General features: G+C 39.8%; 3 protein-coding genes across 3 annotated transcripts in view; all 3 read left to right on the top strand.

The window, feature by feature from the left end:
• The window catches only part of LOC311044763 (carbonic anhydrase 4-like), a 137,315-nt gene extending 118,054 nt beyond the window's left edge, over positions 1-19,261 (top strand). The window contains exon 11 of the mRNA XM_084056537.1: positions 19,244-19,261. The gene's annotated coding sequence lies outside the window, so the exon portion shown is untranslated. The remainder of the gene's footprint in view (positions 1-19,243) is intronic.
• LOC311044772 (carbonic anhydrase 4-like) lies at positions 2,754-4,960 on the top strand. The gene is made up of 3 exons (XM_084056552.1): positions 2,754-2,883; positions 3,770-3,796; positions 4,758-4,960. The coding sequence occupies exons 1-3, from the start codon at positions 2,769-2,771 to the stop codon at positions 4,943-4,945; spliced, it is 330 nt and encodes a 109-aa protein (XP_083912678.1). The 5' UTR covers positions 2,754-2,768; the 3' UTR covers positions 4,946-4,960.
• Positions 5,621-18,832, top strand: LOC311044894 (carbonic anhydrase 4-like). Its single transcript, XM_084056704.1, has 13 exons — positions 5,621-5,777; positions 6,124-6,219; positions 6,306-6,384; positions 6,929-7,092; positions 7,472-7,643; positions 14,239-14,274; positions 15,153-15,179; positions 16,204-16,374; positions 17,110-17,258; positions 17,605-17,700; positions 17,787-17,865; positions 17,970-18,133; positions 18,596-18,832. The coding sequence occupies exons 1-13, from the start codon at positions 5,730-5,732 to the stop codon at positions 18,767-18,769; spliced, it is 1,455 nt and encodes a 484-aa protein (XP_083912830.1). The 5' UTR covers positions 5,621-5,729; the 3' UTR covers positions 18,770-18,832.
• Positions 19,262-22,017: the final 2,756 nt, after the last annotated feature.

Below are 22,017 nucleotides of genomic sequence, written 5' to 3'. Positions count from 1 at the left end.
CCACTTGAACCCTAGCATCCCTTTTCTGAGGAGAACTTTAGCCAAAAATAGCCGATCTACAAGCGCGAGGCGTTGTGAGCTTGTAGATCGGCTATTTTTGGCAAACAGGTGTGGTGTAGAGGGAAAAAAGTGCAGACCAAGTAAAATATAAGTTTGATCTGAAACACAACTTTATACAAAATATAGAGGGGGTCTCTGCTTCATCTCTCTCTCGGCTAGGGGGTCCTTGGCCTGAAAACATTGAAGACCCCTGGTTTAGAATATTTGGCGGTCCTGTTTTCATTTTTCACAAGATCGGTGGTTGTTGCAATGACCTGCACTACAATACTTCACCATTATGTTGAATGTTGAAATGAAATAAACCCATTAAATTTAACAATGTGTAGGTTCCGTAATGCAATTCCATTCTTGACAGCTGTGAGTTTCACCCGGTGAAGGAATGGCGGTATCGGCCACGCCCCGAAATACCCGTATGTGTGTCTCAAAGAAGAAGAACAAACAAAACAAGAAACAAAAACAAGAAAAACAAAAACAAAAAAGAAATCACACCCAGTGTGAAGAGAGTGGTGCCTTTGAAGTAGTGTAACTGGTTGCATCCTTGGTTGCAGCTTGACGGACGGACGGACGGACCCACACACACGGTCAAGTGTAGGAGTGGCTGGCACCACTCAAAAACAACAGAAACCTAATATCGTAGATTATGAAAACAAACAAACAGAAATGGCAGAAAAAGAGACATCTAGAACAGAAGTTCTGTTGAGTTCAGTTACCCTATACTGTATGGCCTGGCCTCTAACTGTCTGACATATATAGCGCCCCCATCTTGTTGGACAACCGCCAATGCCTCCATAAAAGGGAAAGTATATGAGAAGGACGAGAGGAAAGTTGTAAATGAAGATGGGAACTTGTGATAAGATTGTTCTGGTGTACCAGGGTCAGATTGAATCTAAATTGTTAAAGTGGGTAATGAGAGGCTGCCACTAGTGCCAGTACTTAAAAAAAATGTTAGTTGAGCCCCTGATTGTAAATTTGATTTTTTTTTCCAGTTTCAAAAAGAGCATGACATCTTGTAGCCAAGATGAGGTTGGTGGTGGTATGCTATACCTTTCCAATGGAACAACAACAGCAGAATGAGATCACCGGCTTCATTGCTTAGAGGTAATGGTATACGTCAGGGGTTCCAAAGATGGCTATCTGGCCAGATGAGGTTACATTGATGTGTAATACCTCAGAGATTGTAGCGAAAAAGTGTTCCCAGAAATTTGAGAGCTTAAGGGACATGTCCAACAGTCCAAAACATGTGGGACAATGTCCCATGGTGACTGGTGACACTTGTCACGTGAAGTATGTTCGTTCTGGGAACAATTTTGAGTCTATCTTTGCTGTAATGAGCCTGATGTATTACTTTGAACTGGATTAAGGAGAGTCTTGCACAGGAAGAAGAGGAGTTGATGGCTTTGAGTGCCTCTGCCCAATATTGGTCTGAAAGGGTGATTCCCAGTTCTGATTCCCAGTCGGATTTGATTTTATGCAGTCCTGGATCATTCTCGGCTGAGATAAGATTGTAAAAAGATGACTAGTTAAAGGGATTTTAATGGTATATTAACATATTTTTCTGGGAACCAACGGCTTTATCTGATAACTGGACTTCTGAGATACAATATAGATGGGGTCAGGTTAACTTATTTTTTAAACATTTTTAAATTGGTCATTTTAATACAATGACCAGGTTTTGACAAAACAAACTCGGTGGCCTCATGTTCTCTCACAAAACATAGTAGGCTATATATCTCTCACATATAGACAATCTGTAATCATCCAATGTGACTTAACAACTAGGTTAATTTAGACAGTTACACTCAGCTGGTTAAAACATTCCAAACAGATACCCCCCCCCCCCCCCCCCCCCGCCCCCCCAACAGTATATGACTACATGAAAAACTTGTTTGCTTATCTGTTTTTTTTTACCTGAAGAAATACTTAGAATAGGGGTGGAAAGGTAAAGAGGCGGGCTCAAGCTCTCTGCTGAACTTATATAAAAGAGAGGAGCTGATGCTTCCCCAGGGAGAACTTAAGGTGACAACAGCTGTTTTGTGAAGGTAAGAAACGTTTATTTTCTGGTCGTTTTTTTAATTGCCGTTTTCCCGTTACATTTTTAGGCTAAGTTAAAAATGTGCTATTAGCCTAATATAGCAGCTGCACCATAGCTACATTTTTGACAATTTGATCAAAAACAGTGACTGCATGCCCCACGCTGTTCTTGTAAATGGATTGATTGATTGATTGATTGATTGATTGAATACAGTTTACAAAAAAAGGTACAGATTTATACAAAAGGATGCTTTTTTGAGGTATTTTTTACTTTAGTGGAGTATTTCCAATTTTCAATACTTTTACTTCTACTCCACTACATCGGAAAGGAAAATATTGTACTTTTACTTAGTTTTTAGATTTAGATTTGTACTACTAAACACATTAACCACTTAAGGTCCATATTTCTGCTATTTGAAAGCTCACAATGTATTTATTTTCAAAAGATTTGTATACATTTGAAAACTTGTGACACTGGGACATTCTGCATAATGAGCAGCCTACGTTCTACTTTAAGTACATTTTGATACCAATACTTTTGTGCTTTTACTTAAGTACATTTTTAATTCCGGACTTTTACTTGTAATAGAGTATTTCTACATTGCTGCGGTATTGATACTTTTACTTAAGTAAAAAATGTGAGTAGCCAACTTTTTCCACCAGCGGTGAATTGCAGCATGTCACTCACAGCTCTCTGTCCGTTTCTGCAGATGAAGTGTCTCCTTGTGTTGGTTGCTTGCGCTCTGTTTCCTACCTGGGTGATAGGCCGTAAAAAATCTTCCACCTCAGTCAGTAAGTATTTGCTTTTATTTGGAAGTAATTTACATTTGCTCTTTTTCTTTTAGATAGTAATGATTTAGTTTTACTCGTGCGCATGGACTATCGATTATGGCCATATTGCTGTGATGTAACTAAGTACATTTACTCAAGTAGTACTTATATAAGTACAATTTTCAGGCATTTTTACTGTACTGGAGGATTTCCAGTCGTGTAAAGTAACTAAGTAAAAGTACTGTAGGCCTACTTAAGTACAATTCTGAGGTATTTTGTTTACTTTACTGGAGAATTTCCAATTTCCAGGACGTTTACTTCTACTCCACTACACCTCAGAGAAAAATATTTTACTTTTACTCTATTACAATTATTTGAAAACTTTAGTTGCTAGTTTCTTTGTAGATTTTGATTATTATTACGAAACATACAGTAGGCCTAACCACATTTTATACATTTGAAAGCTATTGTGAAACGGGACATTCTACGTAATGAGTACTTTCTACTTTTGCATTTTCATACCAATACCTTTGTACTTTTATTTGAGTAAATGTTGTATTCCGGACTTTTACTTATAACAGTATTTCTACATTGCCGTATTGATACTTTTACTTAAGTAAAACATTTGAGTAGGCTACTTTTTCCACCACTGACGTATTATAGTATAATGTAACATTGAGACTGGATGCACAGGTGATTGTTTCATGCAATCAATTCTCAACCTGTTGTTTCGGGGTGCGCTGGTTTCAGCACACCCCAACCCCCTCTTGTGTGTTGGCTAGTGAGGCGCGCCCTAGCGAGACCTGATAGAATGGGTTTCATTTGGAGCCAGTATGACGTCGTCTGTTAAGGGGTCTAATAGGCTATTTATAACGATATTTTTTGTTGTTGTTATTTTCTCCCGCAGATTGGTGTTACCATCTTGCAGAATGCAGTAAGTCCATTGCGCATCATTTTCCTCTAAATACTCAAACTTTAGGCTATATCAAGGAAGGAGGACTTGGGGTCTTATACACTCATCATCACCATATGCCAGTATTTTTGCTCTTGTATTTTATATATGTATATATATATAAAATATATGTTTTATAGCCGATCTACAACCTCACAACGTGTTTGCATCGTGGCACGTTGTGAGCGTGTAGATCCACTATGTTCACATAGCCAATGTATATAGGGTCAAATTGGTTAAACTGATTTTGATGCTGTATAGGCCTGATATATGCTGTTTATCAATTAATTTTACCATGGGGACCCCCAGGAACCCACTCAATGACCCCTGGGGATCCCCAGTCAGACCACAATTTGAGAACCACAACTGTAGATCCTGATATATTTTTTAACCACTTATAACCCCAGCATTCGTATTGTGGTGAAAGCTTTCGCTGAAAATAGCAGATCGACAATAGGCTCTATGCACAGCAGCCATATTGGAAAGAAATTGGGCCTGTTCTTAATTCCTTCACAGGTGTTACCAATGATACTAATGAAGGCTCTGTTCCATTCTGGTCAGGGTGCTGATATCGTGCATGTTGGCTCACTAGAAACACTCCATTTTGGTTCCCAAATATGGTGGGTGTGTAACTCTGAGAGTTATGGGGGTCCTTGAAAATAAGACAACCACTATGCCACACTAAATGGAACAGAGCCTTAATTAGTATCATTGGTAACACCTGTGAAGGAAGTAAGGAAGGGGCCCAATTCATTCCCAATATGGCCACTGTGCATAGAGCCTATTGACATCGATTCAGGGAAAGCTTTCCCCACAATAACAGAAAACAGACAAGACACTAGCATAGAGCCGTGAGGGACTCCGTTCAACCATATGGGGTTTAAGTGGTTAATCCCGCTATGCTGCTTGACTAATTGAAACTCTTGTGCTTGTGCTCTTTCAGACTATACGACTTGGCCGACCATTGCTGAGGAGCATTGCAACGGTTCCAGGCAGTCTCCCATTGACATCGTCTCGGCATCGGCCACCGGCGACTCCAATCTGGGAGCCTTCACCTTCACCAATTATGGCATCAACTCGTCAATGACAAACGCCTCCAACACCGGCAAAACAAGTGAGCGGCAGCTTTAGGGACCGTTTTGTTGCTGTCAAGCAACCTCTTATCTCCATATTTGAATGTCTTGTGTGTCTTTTGGTAAATTAACGCCCTACTTGATCATACTACACAGCGTCACACAAAAGCATTAAAAGCAGCATATCTACAAATTCGAAATGTGCGTTTTGAGCTTGTCAATCTGCGACTTTTGCTATTTTTGAATTTGAATCCAGAAAAGTAACAGTTTTGGACATAATAAGGTTTCCACCCGACATATTTTTTATCAGTTACTTATGTTTTTTTAATTTTTATAATAGCAAAGTAACTGAAGCTGTCAAATAACCGTATTGGAGTAAAAAGTACAATATTTACCTCTGAGATGTGGAGTAAAGTAAAAATACCTCAACATCTTACTTATGGACAGTACTTTAATTACTGTGTAATGACCATAGAGAGCCTATGGTCATTGGGCTAAATTGTTTATTGTTGGAGAACACACATGCTTACTCTCCTGTATTTCCCTTACTTAATTCCTCATTTGAGGATTACATAATGGGTCAGAGGATATTTAGGGTCTTCAATCTATTCTGTACAGTGTACACATACAGTACCTGCCAATTACCTTCCTCTTGTATGCTTTGAATGTTGTCTGTTCAACAGAATGACACTGTACAAGATGTTAATACATTTCCTGTCCTCCCCCCCACCCCCCAACCAGTCAAAGTAGAGCTTGCTAGTGGGGTCAGAATTTCAGGAGGTGGTCTACCTGAGGCCTATGACAGCCTGCAGTTCCACTTGCATTGGGGCAACGGCTCTACAATGGGCGGCTCCGAGCACACTGTGGACGGCAAGCGCTACGCCATGGAGGTATGTACATTTGACTCATATATTTGGCAAATTGCAAAGTTTAAAATGAATGCATACTATTTTTTAAATTTTAATTTTGTACAAATGTTGATATTTATGTCAAATCATATTTATATATTGTGGTGTCCAGGTAGCTCAGTCGGTAGAGCACTTGCCTTTGAACTACAAGTTTCTGGCTTTGATCCCGGACACTATACCAACTCATTATAATGTGAATAGCACCTCAGCGATCCATCTCCCAGTGCTCTGGTGCATTGTAAAGCGAATGGACTCGTCCTTGTTCTTGGCAGATAAGCACAATAAACCACTCTGACCTTACTTATTTCTTAATTTCCCTCCCTCTTAGTTGCACATTGTAAATGCCAAGGCCTCATACAACGGGGATACAGGACTTGCTGTCCAGAACTCCACAGGGCTTGCTGCTCTTGGGTTCTTCATCGAGGTAAAGAAGGGGATTCACATTAACATCAGATGTTAAAAACGTGACCTGACACATGTGGTAATACAGTGTTTACTGCGTTTTTACAGGCAATGACAGGTAACGAAACTGCCTCACCTGCAAGCTGGAAAACCTTGACCAACTACTTGTCCAACATAACAAAGAAAGGTAAGCATTTGTTTTTTCATAATTTCCCTTCAAATTTGACCTTTTAATTAGGGGTGTGCCGATACACTAATTTCACGAAACGATACGATACGATATTTGACTCACAACTTCGATACGATTTCGATACGATACGATACGCACTTTTTTTATTATGAAAATATATGGAGGAGAAAAAAAGAAAATGCAAACAAATAATTCTGTTTTTGCATTATTCAGACATGCAAACTTGTAGCTTTTCAGCTACAATAGCCGTTTTGAATCCAAATAGTATGACACCTGACCCGAAAAAAAAAACATGTTGTCACTCTTTTCACTTCAGGGACGTTTGCATGCCTGATTATTATGATTGTAAAAAAAAAAAAAAAAAAAAAAAAAAAGATTTTTTTTTTCAAAAACGATATTTTTTTTCCCCAAAACGATACATATCGTCGCGAAAACGTATCGCGATATATCGCGGGACGATATATCGGCACACCCCTACTTTTAATGAATTCAATGAAGGATTATCTGCAGTTCCTTTACCAGTCAGTGCATCTGTCCACAGACGATAAGGTAGAAATTGCTGCTGGCGTTTCCCTGGATGATCTGTTAAGTGGAGTGGATCGTACCAAGTACTACCGCTACCTCGGCTCGTTGACGACACCCTCGTGTAATGAAGCTGTAGTTTGGACTGTGTTCAAGGACCCCATCAAAGTCAGCAAAGATCTGGTGAGTTTGATTTTACATGAATGCAACCGTTTTGAAATCATGACATAATGTTACAGCTCTGATAGGAGGTTCTGTAGTTCACTTTTTCCTAAATAATGGGTCCTAAATGGGACCCATCTTTGGGATGCTTTGGGTCACGAGTAAACATCATTTTTTTCGTGTCCTAATTTGTTTATTAAAAAAACAAAACAAAACAAAAAACATTTTTCTTTTAAAATAATTTCATAATTTAAGATCTAAGTAGTGAAAATAGTCTATAATGCGACACGTTGTGGTCTTATAGATTGGCTATTTTCACTAGTTTGGCTACCAGGGAGATAGCAAATTTCTCTTTTGGGTCTCGGGCTAAGTGGTTGATGAACTGGTGTCTTCTCTGCAGATTAACCTCTTCAGCACCACGCTGCATATTGGCGACGACACCTCAGAGCTGATGACCAACGTCTTCAGAGGCATTCAGGCGGCCCAGCCAGTGACAACCCAGACTAGTGGATCATCCAAAACGTGTTTCTCTCTAGGCCTCATGGCTCTTTGCCTACTGATCAGGGGTGCTTAGAGCTATAGGCGCTAACCTCATCATTTTAAAATTAACTGCCACCTGTGACATTGTTGTTGAACACCAATAGGCTCTATGCACAGCAGCCATATTGGGAATGAATTGCGCCCCTTCCTTACTTCCTTCACAGGTGTTACCAATGATACTAATTAAAGCTCTGTTCCATTTAGTGTGGCTGTCTTATATAGTGGTTGTCTTATTTTCAAGGATCCCCATAACTCTGAGAGTGTACAAATGCACCCTTACGGGTCCATTTGGTTCCATTTGTACACTCTCAGAGTTACACACCCACCATAAGGGGCCATTTGGGAACCAGAATGGAGTCTTTATAGTGAGCCAACATGCACGATATCAGCACCCTGACCAGAATGGAACAGAGCCCTCATTATCATTGGTAACACCTGTGAAGGAAGTAAGAAGAGGCCCAATTTCTTTCCAATATGGCTGCTGTGCAAAGAGCCTATACCGGTGGAGGAAAGCAGTTGTCTGTGTTTAAGTTATTGCTACTATTTGCATACCCATCTCCCTTCTTTTTTTCCACGTCACCTGCTGACTTGTCCTCTAGAGCTTTGTATGACCCCCCCCCCCCCCCCACGCAACTGTACGATGCTCTTCTACGCATTACTGACCAGTGCTTCCTCTCAGCTTGAACCAGGGTGATCATTATTATGCCAAAATACTGGGTTTAGGCTGCTAGTCTGAGCATAAAATTAGATCACACTAGTCTGAACATAGCCTAAGGCTTAGATCACACACACCTTGCTAGTTGTTATGTTTAGTCACACAGTAACTGAACAGCACGCACAAGTAACATTAACGGATGCACCTCACAGGACGACTCCAGTGTAGAATAAGCATGGAAAGTGTATAGTTGAGCCTACAGGTTACAGTGTATTCCATCCATTCCTTGCAGAGCTTTGATTTTGTAGACATTGATTTGAAGCAGAATACTGTGGACAAACACACCCCCATAATGTAATCCAGGTGATAATGAAGCAGCAGTGGTGAGAGCATTTAATAAAAAAAAACATTGTATTTATTTTTTTCATTTGTTAATGTTTCAGAACTACAGATTTTTTTGTAGGATTGTATAGATATGTTGAATAAAATATGATATAGAACTCTGTGCCCAGTCAAATTATTTGCTTTGATTTCCATTTGTGCCCTATAGTAACATCACATTTAATACATGTTGTTACACTTTTCCATGTGGATTTGAGCCAGACACTTGATATGGGCTTGTCAGAGGTGCTGGAGACTGGGGATAAAGACAACAGACAAGTTGTGCAATGTAATTTGTAACCCTTCAGATCACGCGTCTCCGCACGTCCGTTGAATTGGTGAAATTAAGAGCAGACAAGACTTAAAATTAAGTGTATTTATTAACTAAGCAGTTAAAATAATTACAGATTGAATATAGAAATGTACTTAACAGAGATCTCTGGGCTCCCACTAACTGTCCTTAACCGCAACAAGTTGCTTCGAGTTCAGTTCATGAGGTCTGAAGTCTCTATCTCTCCCTGGAGCCTATATTTATGTCCTATACATGTTATAATAAAAGGTTGTCAATAGAAGTCGCTGTTGGTCCACCAGGTTTTCTTCATCAGGGTGGGCAAATGGTCCCCCCCTGATTTACGGGTTCGAACGACGACCTTGAATCCCACAGAGTCCCTCGCACCTGTGGTTTGCAACACAACCTCCCTAACTAGGGGATGCTGATATCATTCTAAGCCTCTGCTGTCTCAAAGTGTCGGCCCGGAACTACAGGGGAGTGAGTTTTTGTCTACTGGGAGATAGCACACAGAGTTGCGCATTTGTGGCGCCCCCTATGGATCAAAGTGGAAATGCTTTTGGTGATTCGTTGAGTAAACCACCCTCGACATGTGATTCAAATTTGGGATTGATTGGACATTTCGTTTGTGATTTTTGGCATTATTTGTTAAACGGGCCCCTCCCACTAACTTTGGAAGCCAATTACGGACGAACGGTAAGGACTATCAAAATGCCGTTTGGATATGTTTATTGCTAGGCTCCAGATATCATGTGTACCGATTTTTGTGAAATTTGGATAAAATATGTGGGAAGAGGAGCTAAAAGTGTGTTTTGAAGAAAATTCTAAATGGCAGAAAATCTATCCAGACAGATATGGGCGTGGCCTATATGGAGAGTTGCGTCATGACCCAAGAAATCCAGGGGAAAATATTTTTTTATTCTACGACCCACGGTTCAAGAGTTATAGGCCAAAACGTAAAGTGGGCTGTTATAGCGCCACCATGTGGCCGACTGGTGTAATCATTTTGTAAATAATTTGGCAATAAACTATGAACCTCCCCTCCAAGTGTCGTAGCTGTAGCCCTTACGGTTTCCGAGAAAAAATACTTGAATGGGAGTTTTCTGTAAGCTCACATGATTTGAGGCATTGTGAGCTTGTAGATCGGCTGTTTTCTCCATCAATTCAGGTGTGCCTTTTAGATTTTCCAATCCACTTGTCTAGCATAAAAGCTCACAACAACAGAGTGTACAAGGAAAACAAACAAATCATACATTTATATAATACAATGCTTTTTAGTATCAATATAAATCTGACTCGTCTGACCGGCTCTTACTGTTTAATTCAGTGGTTCTCAAACCTTTTCAAACCGTGCCAGGGGACCCCCATACAAGATTTGAGTTGTTACATTTTTTTAAAACTCCTTTTACATGCAGCGTTTTAAACTAAGGATAATTCCTTTTAACAGGTCGTTCATGAAAGTCCTTGCGGTCTTGTTTCCAATGAGAACCTGTGAGCAATTAGGGGTTGAGAGTCTTGCTCAGGGACAAATTTCATTTCATCGACACATATGCTGACCTGGCCTGGAATCGAACCTGGGGCAACCAGGACCTCTGGCTCCCTAGGCGGGCTCACTAACCATTCAGCTATGGCCGCCCCTATAACTCCAAATGTTTTACATATTTTAACTATTTTGGGGGAAAATAGCAGCTCTACAAGCTCACAATGTGTCACATAGCGACATGTTGTGAGCTTGTAGATCTGCTATTTAGCCTAAGTAAGTGCCACCAGTTTCTCAACGTCCGGTCAAGGGACCACCAGGGGTTAAAATTGCCCTGTAAGGGTCTGTAACTCTGAGAGTGTACAAATGGAACCAAATGGACACGCTCAGAGTTAAATTAACACTGACGATTTTACAATGTAGATTGGGGGTCCCAGATATCAATTATGATACCTTTGTTTGACATTCCTTTGATATTATCACTTCCTTCACAGGTGTTACCAATGGTACTAATGAAGGCTCTGTTCCATTTAGTCTAGCACAGTGGTTTCCACGAGCCCCATAACTCTGAGAGTGTACAAATGGAACCAAATGGACCCGTACAAATGGACCCTTACGGGTCCATTTGGTTCCATTTGTACACTCTCAGAGTTACACACCTGCAAGGGGCCATTTGGAAGCCCAATGAGGGTCCCTGGACCCCAACTGTAGACCCACTGGTGTAGCAGAGTGTTTCCAGTGGGCCAACATGCACAATACCAGCACTCTGTTTGACCAGAATGGAACAGAGCCTTCATTAGTATCATTGGTAACACCTGTGAATGTCTTCATAATATGGCTGCTGTGAATAGAGCCTATTGGCAGAATCATGTAATGTTTTGAATATTTGGCGGTCCTGTTTTCATTTTTCACAAGATCGGTGGTTGTTGCAATGACCTGCACTACAACACTTCACCATTATGTTGCGCTATGACGAAATAAACCCATTAAATTTAACAATGTGTATAGTTCCGTAATGCAATTCCAATGGTGAAAGCTGTGAGTTTCACCCGGTGAAGGAATGGCGGCATCGGCCACGCCCCGAAATACCCGTATGTGTGTCTCAAAGGAGAAGAACAAACAAAACAAGAAACAAAAACAAGAAAGACAAAAACAAAAGACAACAGAAACCTAATGTCGTAGATCAGGGATCTTCAACGGCCAAGGACCCCCTAGCTGAGAGAGGGATGAAGCAGGGACCCCCTCTATATTGTATAAAATTGTGTTTCAGATTCAACTTTTTTGTTTACTTGGTCTGCTCTTTTTTCCCTCTTCACCAAACACCTCTTTGCCAAAAAATAGCCGATCTACAAGCTCACAACGCCTCGCGTGAGGCGTTGTGAGCTTGTAGATCGGCTATTTTTTGGGTAAAGTTCTCCTCAGAAAAGGGATGCTAGGGTTCAAGTGGTTAAGGTAAAAAAAACAATCATATCACACAAAGATTTGGCGGACCCCCTGTAATAACTCTGAGGACCCCCTAGGGGTCCCGGACCCCCTGTTGAAGACCCCTGTCGTAGATTATGAAAACAAACAAACAAACAGAAATGGCAAAAAAAGAGAAATCTAGAACGGAAGTTCTGTGGAGTTCAGTTACCCTATACTGTATGGCCTGGCCTCTAACTGTCTGACATATAGAGCGCCCCCATCTTGTTGGACAACCGCCAATGCCTCCATAAAAAGGGAAAGTATAAATGAGAACGACGAGAGGGAAGTTGTAAATGAAGATGGGAACTTGTGAAAGATTGTTCTGGTGTACCAGGGTCAGATTGAATCTACATTTTTAAAGTTGGTAATGAGAGGCTGCCACTAGTACCAGTACTTAAAAAAAATGTTAGTTGAGCCACTGATTGTAAATTTGATATTTTTTTTTCCAGTTTCAAAAAGAGCATGACATCTTGTAGCCAAGATGAGGTTGGTGGTGGTGGTGGTGGTATGCTATACCTTTCCAATGGAACAACAACAGCAGAATGAGATCACTGGCTTCATTGCTTAGAGCTAATGGTATACGTCAGGGGTTCCAAAGATGGCTATCTGGCCAGATGGGGTTCCATTGATGTGTAATACCTCAGAGATTGTAGCGAAAAAGTGTTCCCAGAAATGTGAGAGCTTAAGGGACATGTCCAACAGTCCAAAACATGTGGGACAATGTCCCATGGTGACTGGTGACACTTGTCACATATGTTCGTTCTGGGAACAATTTTGAGCCTATCTTTGCTGTAATGAGCCTGATGTATTACTTTGAACTGGATTAAGGAGAGTCTTGCACAGGAAGAAGAGGAGTTGATGGCTTTGAGTGCCTCTGCCCAATATTGGTCTGAAAGGGTGATTCCCAGTTCTGATTCCCAGTCGGATTTGATTTTATGCAGTCCTGGATCATTCTCGGCTGAGATAAGATTGTAAAAAGATGACTAGTCAAAGGGATTTTAATGGTATATTAACATATTTTTCTGGGAACCCACGGCTTTATCTGATAATTGGTCTAATTAGATAATAAATTGTGAGGATTTGGCTGCTTCACAACATTGGCAACAAGACTGACTCATTTTAATACAATGACCAGGTTTTGACAAAACAAACTCGGTGGCCCCATGTTCTCTCACAAAACATAGTAGGCTATATATCTCATATATAGACAATCTGTAATTATCCAATTATGTGACTTAACAACTAGGTTAATTTAGACAGCTACACTCAGCTGGTTAAAACATTCCAAACAGATACCCCCCCCCCCCCCCACTTCCAGATACCCCCCTCCCCCCCAACAGTATATGACTACATGAAAAACCTGTTTGCTTATCTGTTTTTATTTTACTTGAAGAAATACTTAGAATAGGGGTGGAAAGGTAAAGAGGCGGGCTCAAGCTCTCTGCTGAACTTATATAAAAGAGAGGAGCTGATGCTTCCCCAGGGAGAACTTAAGGTGACAACAGCTGTTTTGTGAAGGTAAGAAACGTTTATTTTCTGGTCGTTTTTTTAATTGCCGTTTTCCTGTTAACATTTTTAGGCTAAGTTAAAAATGTGCTATTAGCCTAATATAGCTGCACCATAGCTACATTTTTGACAATTTGATCAAAAACAGTGACTGCATGCCCAAATACTTAGAGCATTATAGCCTAATGGTCAATATATAGGATAACTTTGGGGGGAAGCCACGCTGTTCTTGTAAATGGATTGATTTATTGATTGATTGAATACAGTTTGCAAAAAAAGGTACAAATGTATACAAAAGGATGCTTTTTTTTAAGGTCTTTTTTACTTTAGTGGGGTATTTCCAATTTTAATACTTTTACTTCTACTCCACTGCATCGGAAAGGAAAATATTGTACTTTTACTCCACTACAATTATTTGAAAACTTTAGTTCGTTTTTAGATTTAGATTTGTATTACTAAACACATTAACCACTTAAGGTCCATATTTCTGCTATTTGAAAGCTCACAATGTATCTATTTTCAAAAGATTTGTATACATTTGAAAACTTGTGACACTGGGACATTCTGCATAATGAGCAGCCTACGTTCGACTTTAAGTACATTTTGATACCAATACTTTTGTACTTTTACTTAAGTACATTTTTAATTCCGGACTTTTACTTGTAATAGAGTATTTCTACATTGCTGCGGTATTGATACTTTTACTTAAGTAAAAGATGTGAGTAGCCTGTAGCCAACTTTTTCCACCAGCGGTGAATTGCAGCATGTCACTCACCGCTCTCTGTCCGTTTCTGTAGATGAAGTGTCTCCTTGTGTTGGTTGCTTGCGCTCTGTTTCCTACCTGGGTGATAGGTGGTAAAGAAAATAAAGGATCTGCCACCTCAGTCAGTAAGTATTTGCTTTTATTTGGAAGTAATTTACATTTGCTTTTCTTTTAGATAGTAATGATTTAGTTTTACTCGTGCGCATGGACGATCGATTATGGCCGTATTGCTGTGATGTAACTAAGTACATTTACTCAAGTAGTACTTATATAAGTACAATTTTCAGGCATTTTTACTGTACTGGAGGATTTCCAGTCGTGTAATGTAACTAAGTACAAGTACTGTAGGCCTACTTAAGTACAATTCTGAGGTATTTTTTTTTACTTTACTGGAGGATTTCCAATTTCCAGGACTTTTACTTCTACTCCACTACACCTCAGAGAACAATATTGTACTTTTACTCCATTACAATTATTTGAAAACTTTAGTTGCTAGTTTCTTTGTAGATTTTGATTATTATTATGAAACATACAGTAGGCCTACATTTTACACATTTGAAAGCTATTGTGAAACGGGACATTCTACGTAATGAGTACTTTCTACTTTTGCATTTTCATACCAATACAATTACTTTTATTTGAGTAAATGTTGTATTCCGGACTTTTACTTATAAAAGTATTTCTACATTGCCGTATTGATACTTTTACTTAAGTAAAACATTTGAGTAGGCTACTTTTTCCACCACTGACGTATTATAGTATATTGTTTACATTGAGACTGGATGCACAGGTGATTGTTTCATGCAATCAATTCGCAACCTGTTGTTTCGGGGTGCGCTGGTTTCAGCACACCCCAACCCCCTCTTGTGTTTTGGCTAGTGAGGCGCGCCCTAGCGGGACCTGATAGAATGGGTTTCATTTGGAGCCAGTATGACGTCGTCTGTTAATGGGTCTATAGGCTATTTATAATAAGATTTTTTGTTGTTGTTATTTTCTCCCGCAGATTGGTGTTACCATCTTGCAGAATGCAGTAAGTAATTGCGCATCATTTTCCTCTAAATATTAAAACTTTAGGCTATATCAAGGAAGGAGGACTTGGGGTCTTACACTCATCACACAAACCCCCAACTGAAATTATTTTGTGCCAGAGACCCCCCATACAAGAAGAAGAAAAAATAATCAAGATTTGTTTTATAGCCGATCTACAAGCTCACAACGTGTTCGCATCGTGGCACATTGTGAGCGTGTAGATCCACTATGTTCACATAGCCGATGTATATAGGGTGAAATTGGTTAAACTGATTTTGATGCTGTATAGGCCTATCAATTAATTTTACCATGGGGACCCCCAGGAACCCACTCAAGGACCCCTGGGGATCCCTAGTCAGACCACACTTTGAGAACCACAACTGTAGATAATCCTGATATATTTTTTAACCACTTATAACCCCAGCATCCGTATTGTGGTGAAAGCTTTCGCTGAAAATTGCAGATCGACAATAGGCTCTATGCACAACAGCCATATTGGAAAGGGCCTCTTCTTACTTCCTTCACAGGTGTTACCAATGATACTAATGAAGGCTCTGTTCCATTCTGGTCAGGGTACTGATATCATGCATGTTGGCTCACTAGAAACACTCCATTTTGGTTCCCAAATGGCCCCTTATGGTGGGTGTGTAACTCTGAGAGTGTACAAATGGAACCAACTGGACCCGTAAGGGTCCATTTGGTTCCATTTGTACACTCTCAGAGTTATGGGGGTCCTTGAAAATAAGACAACCACTATGCCACACTAAATGGAACAGAGCCTTAATTAGTATCATTGGTAACACCTGTGAAGGAAGTAAGGAAGGGGCTCAATTCATTCCCAATATGGCCGCTGTGCATAGAGCCTATTGACATCGATTCATGGAAAGCTTTCCCCACAATAACAGAAAACAGAAAAGACACTAGCATAGAGCCGTGAGAGACTCCGTTCAACCATATGGGGTTTAACTGGTTAATCCCGCTATGCTGCTTGACTAATTGAAACTCTTGTGCTTGTGCTCTTTCAGACGATACGACTTGGCCGACCATTGCTGAGGAGCATTGCAACGGTTCCAGGCAGTCTCCCATTGACATCGTCTCGGCATCGGCCACCGGCGACTCCAATCTGGGAGCCTTCACCTTCACCAATTATGGCATCAACTCGTCAATGACAAACGCCTCCAACACCGGCAAAACAAGTGAGCGGCAGCTTTAGAGACCGTTTTGTTGCTGTCAAGCAACCTCTTATCTCCATATTTGAATGTCTTGTGTGTCTTTTGGTAAATTAACGCCCTACTTGATCATACTACACAGCGTCACACAAAAGCATTTAAAGCAGCAGAGCTACAAACTCGAAATGTGCGTTTTGAGCTTGTCAATCTGCGACTTTTGCTATTTTTGAATTTGAATCCAGAAAAGTAACAGTTTTGGACATATTGAGGTTTCCACTCGACAGAGATCTTTTTTATCAGTTACTTATGTTTTTTTTTATTTTTATAATAGCAAAGTAACTGAAGCTGTCAAATAACCGTATTGGAGTAAAAAGTACAATATTTACCTCTGAGATGTGGAGTAAAGTAAAACATACCTCAACATTTTACTTATGTACAGTACTTTAATTACTGTGTAATGACCATAGAGCCTATGGTCATTGGGCTAAATTGTTATTGTTGGAGAACAGAACACACAATGCTTACTCTCCTGTATTTCCCTTACTTAATTCCTCATTTGAGGATTACATAATGGGTCAGAGGATATTTAGGGATGGATCTGGTCCCCTCCCCTAAGTGTCTTCAATCCATTCTGTACAGTGTACACATACAGTACCTGCCAATTACCTTCCTCTTGTATGCTTTGAATGTTGTCTGTTCAACAGAATGACACTGTACAAGATGTTAATACATTTCCTGTCCTCCCCCCCACCCCCCAACCAGTCAAAGTAGAGCTTGCTAGTGGGGTCAGAATTTCAGGAGGTGGTCTACCTGAGGTCTATGACAGCCTGCAGTTCCACTTGCATTGGGGCAACGGCTCTACAATGGGCGGCTCCGAGCACACTGTGGACGGCAAGCGCTACGCCATGGAGGTATGTACATTTGACTCATATATTTGGCAAATTGCAAAGTTTAAAATGAATGCATACTATTTTTTTAATTTCTATTTTGTACAAATTTTGATATTTATGTCAAATCATATTTATGTATTGTGGTGTCCAGGTAGCTCGGTCGGTAGAGCACTTGCCTTTGAACTACAAGTTTCTGGCTTTGATCCCGGACACTATACCAACTCATTATAATGTGAATAGCACCTCAGCGATCCATCTCCCAGTGCTCTAGTGCATTGTAAAGCGAATGGACTCGTCCTTGTTCTTGGCAGATAAGCACAATAAACCACTCTGACCTTACTTATTTCTTAATTTCCCTCCCTCTTAGTTGCACATTGTAAATGCCAAGGCCTCATACAATGGGGATACAGGACTTGCTGTCCAGGACTCCACAGGGCTTGCTGCTCTTGGGTTCTTCATCGAGGTAAAGAAGGGGATTCACATTAACATCAGATGTTAAAAACGTGACCTGACACATGTGGTAATACAGTGTTTACTGCACTTTTACAGGCAATGACAGGTAACGAAACTGCCTCACCTGCAAGCTGGAAAACCTTGACCAACTACTTGTCCAACATAACAAAGAAAGGTAAGCAATTTGTTTTTCATCGTTTCCCTTCAAATTTGACCTTTTAATGAATTCAATGAAGGATTGGCTGCAGTTCCTTTACCAGTCAGTGCATCTGTCTACAGACGATAAGGTAGCAATTGCCGCTGGCGTTTCCCTGGATGATCTGTTAAGTGGAGTGGATCGTACCAAGTACTACCGCTACCTCGGCTCATTGACGACACCCTCGTGTAATGAAGCTGTAGTTTGGACTGTGTTCAAGGACCCCATCAAAGTCAGCAAAGATCTGGTGAGTTTGATTTTACATGAATGCAACCGTTTTGAAATCATGACATAATTTTACAGCTCTGATAGGAGGTTCTGTGGTTCACTTTTTCAAAAAATAATGTCTCCTAACGGGACCCATCTTTGGGATGCAGACCCATTCTTATGGGTCACGAGTAAATATAATTTTTTTCGTGTCCTAATTAGTTTATTCATTCATTTATTTATTCAATGTTTATTTCAAAAGATCTTAAAAAAAACATTTAAAAAAAATCAGAAATGAAAAGAAAATTCAAACATTTTTTAAAAAAATCATAATTTAAGATCTTAAAAACTTTTAAGAAGTAGTGAAAATAGCAGATCTATAATGCGACACGTTGTGATCTTATAGATTGGCTATTTCCACTAGTTTGGCTACCAGGGAGATAGCAAATTTCTCTTTTGGGTCTCGGGCTAAGTAGTTGATGAACTGGTGTCTTCTCTGCAGATTAACCTCTTCAGCACCACGCTGCATGTTGGCGACGACACCTCAGAGCTGATGACCAACGTCTTCAGAGGCATTCAGGCGGCCCAGCCAGTGACAACCCAGACTAGTGGATCATCCAAAACATGTTTCTCTCTAGGCCTCATGGCTCTTTGCCTACTGATCAGGGGTGCTTAGAGCTATAGGCGCTAACCTCATCATTTTAAAATCAACTTCCACCTGTGACATTGTTGTTGAACACCAATAGGCTCTATGCACAGCAGCCATATTGGGAATGAATTGCGCCCCTTCCTTACTTCCTTCACAGGTGTTACCAATGTGTGATACTAATTAAAGCTCTGTTCCATTTAGTGTGGCATAGTGGTTGTCTTATTTTCAAGGATCCCCATAACTCTGAGAGTGTACAAATGGAACCAAATGCACCCTTACGGGTCCATTTGGTTCCATTTGTACACTCTCAGAGTTACACACCCACCATAAGGGGCCATTTGGGAACCAGAATGGAGTGTTTCTAGTGAGCCAACATGCACGATATCAGCACCCTGACCAGAATGGAACAGAGCCCTCATTAGTATCATTGGTAACACCTGTGAAGGAAGTAAGAAGAGGCCCAATTTCTTTCCAATATGGCTGCTGTGCAAAGAGCCTATACCGGTGGAGGAAAACAGTTGTCTGTGTTTAAGTTATTGCTACTATTTGCATACCCATCTCCCTTCTTTTTTTCCACGTCACCTGCTGACCCACGCAACTGTGCAATGCTCTTCTACGCATCACTGACCAGTGTGAACCAGTGTGACCATTCTCATCTGACCTCAGGTGTTTTTGACCACAGAACTGGCGCTTACTGAACGTTTTTTTGTCTGACGCCATTCTCTGTAAACTCTAGCAATAGCAGGAATGTATAGATGGATATGTCTGTCTCCAATAACGATGACCTCACATATTATATGTTTGAGTAAAGTGAACACTGCCATTAAAATGTATTTTATAAAATAACTTAATTACACATTTTTCAAATGTGACTTGGATTGCAGCATCCACTATCAGCTTGGGGGTGGATTGAGATGCATTCTGGTCACAAGTTGGTCAAATGCAAATGGATGCGATTTTTTCTTTACTTAATAAAGCAGTCGGATATCTGGATAATATGCCAACATAGGCTGCTAGTCTGAGCATAAAATTAGATCACACTAGTCTGAACGGATGCACCTCACAGGACCACTCCAGTGTAGAATAAGCATGGAAAGTGTATAGTTGAGCCTACAGGTTACAGTGTATTCCATCCATTCCTTGCAGAGCTTTGATTTTGTCCACATTGATTTGAAGCAGAATACTGTGGACAAACACACACCCATAATGTAATCCAGGTGATAATGAAGCAGCAGTGGTGAGAGCATTTAATTAGAAAATCATTGTATTTCTTTTTTTCATTTGTAAATGTTTCAAAACTACTGATTTTTTTGTAGGATTGTATTCATAGATATGTTGAATAAAATATGATATGGAACTCTGTGCCCAGTCAAATTCTTTGCTTTGATTTCTGTAGCGGCAACCTAACAACAACTAATTGCCAGTGAGGGATGGTATGAAGCTTTTCCAGACGCGTGGTGTTTAAAGTAAAGCAGGTCTTCTCTTGAGTGCATTTTAAGATGTTTATTTAGATTGCAGGATGATATTTAGCAAAACAAAAGCCGGGTGTTTAACTGTAACTAAACAACTAACTGTGATAAAGAAATAAACAGAAAATAACTCAAAACAAACAGAAAACAAACAAAAACACACACGGTTGAAAAACTGTGTGGCTTCCCTCTGGTGATTCCCAATCCCTAATGCCGTGCACCTGTGCAGTCCCCAAATAGTAGGCTGTACCCTGAAATTGGCTGAGTGCCCGCCTATGCCCAGGTCAATTCAGTATAGAATCACAGCACCATCACAATATCACAGCACCTTCATATAGAAATATTATATATTATTATTATAATACATAATACATTATAATTTTTGGGGGAAATAGCAGATCTACAAGCTCCCAATGTGTCACATAGCGACATGATGTGAGCTTGTAGATCTGCTATTTAGTAGATATAGTAAGTAGTATAGTAGTATACATAATGCCACCAGTTTCTCAACGTCGGGTCAAGGGATCACCAGGGCTCAAAATTTCCCTGTAAGGGTCTGTAACTCTGAGAGTGTACAAATGGAACCAAATGGACCCATAAGGGTCCATAAAGGTAGGGTAAGTGATATTTTTGGTTAAAACAAAAAGTATTTTGTTAAAAGGTTAAAGCACTATATTCTGATAGTAATCATTGCTATAGAGTGTTTGTTCAGTAGCAGGAGTCTCCCTGTCTCTCCAGCTCTTTAATATACAGAAAATACATTTTCCGGTAGGTGTCAAAATCTCAGCCAATCAGGAGAAAGTACCCATTTTAAGCTTCATTTTTTCCAAGTTCCAATTTTGTCTGCTCATTTCTTAGTGTCATCACTTCCAATTGCACTTGTTTAATCTATATCCTGATTGAGTTCTCTATCCTGATTGGATAAAATTGGAAATTAAACTGAAACTGAAACGAAAATGCATTTTCTGTTTAATAAAGAGCTGGAGAGACAAGGAGACTCCCTTTACTGAACAAACACTCTATAGCAATGATTACTATCAGAATATAGAGCTATTTAACACTTATTTTAACCAAAGAAAATCACTTACCCTACCTTTAAATTAACACTGTAGATTTTACAATGTACATCGGGGGTCCCAGAGATCAAATATGATATCAAATAACAATCTGTGTTCTAATTCATCTCAAACTGGGAGTTGTTGAAATAAATAAAAAAGTCTATCATCAGTGCAAAAGTGCAGTCATCTTTCTAGTCATGAACATTAATACTCTTCCATCTATTTTTTTTTTATAATTCAAATCTATGATTCACTTAATGTTAAATCCTCCCATCAGCTGCTCTGAAGTGAAAATTGAAATCCCAAGCTTTTTTGTGAAAATTATTTTTTTTGAACATTACAGTTGAAATAATTGTTTTGCCATCTCGACTATTCTAATCATCACATTTGTGGTCATGGATAATATTTTGTACCACGTTCTGATAAGAGCACCACAATTACACATCTAAAGTAAAATCTAACCACAGTAATCATAACCAAATTATTTCAATCATAAATGTATCCTGGCCAGATGTTATGATGTACATACATTGTGACACTGTGGTCTGTGAAGCTACAGCCTATACCTCCATGCCTAAACTCTGTAGTATAGTATGATGGTGTCACGTTTCAAAAAAACATTACAACAAAATGAATACTAGTTACTTAGAAATGTGAATACATTTTTTTTTTTAAAGATTTATAGTTGGCCTTTTTTTTTAGGACAGTAGGCTGACAGGAAATGGGGAGAGAGAGATGGGGAGTGACA

This window comes from Gymnoscopelus microlampas (genome assembly GCF_963454915.1).
Source record: "Gymnoscopelus microlampas genome assembly, chromosome: 5".
Taxonomy (NCBI): Eukaryota; Metazoa; Chordata; class Actinopteri; order Myctophiformes; family Myctophidae; genus Gymnoscopelus; species Gymnoscopelus microlampas.
Note: the sequence above shows the minus strand (reverse complement) of the source record. Positions and strands in the feature narration are given on the sequence as shown.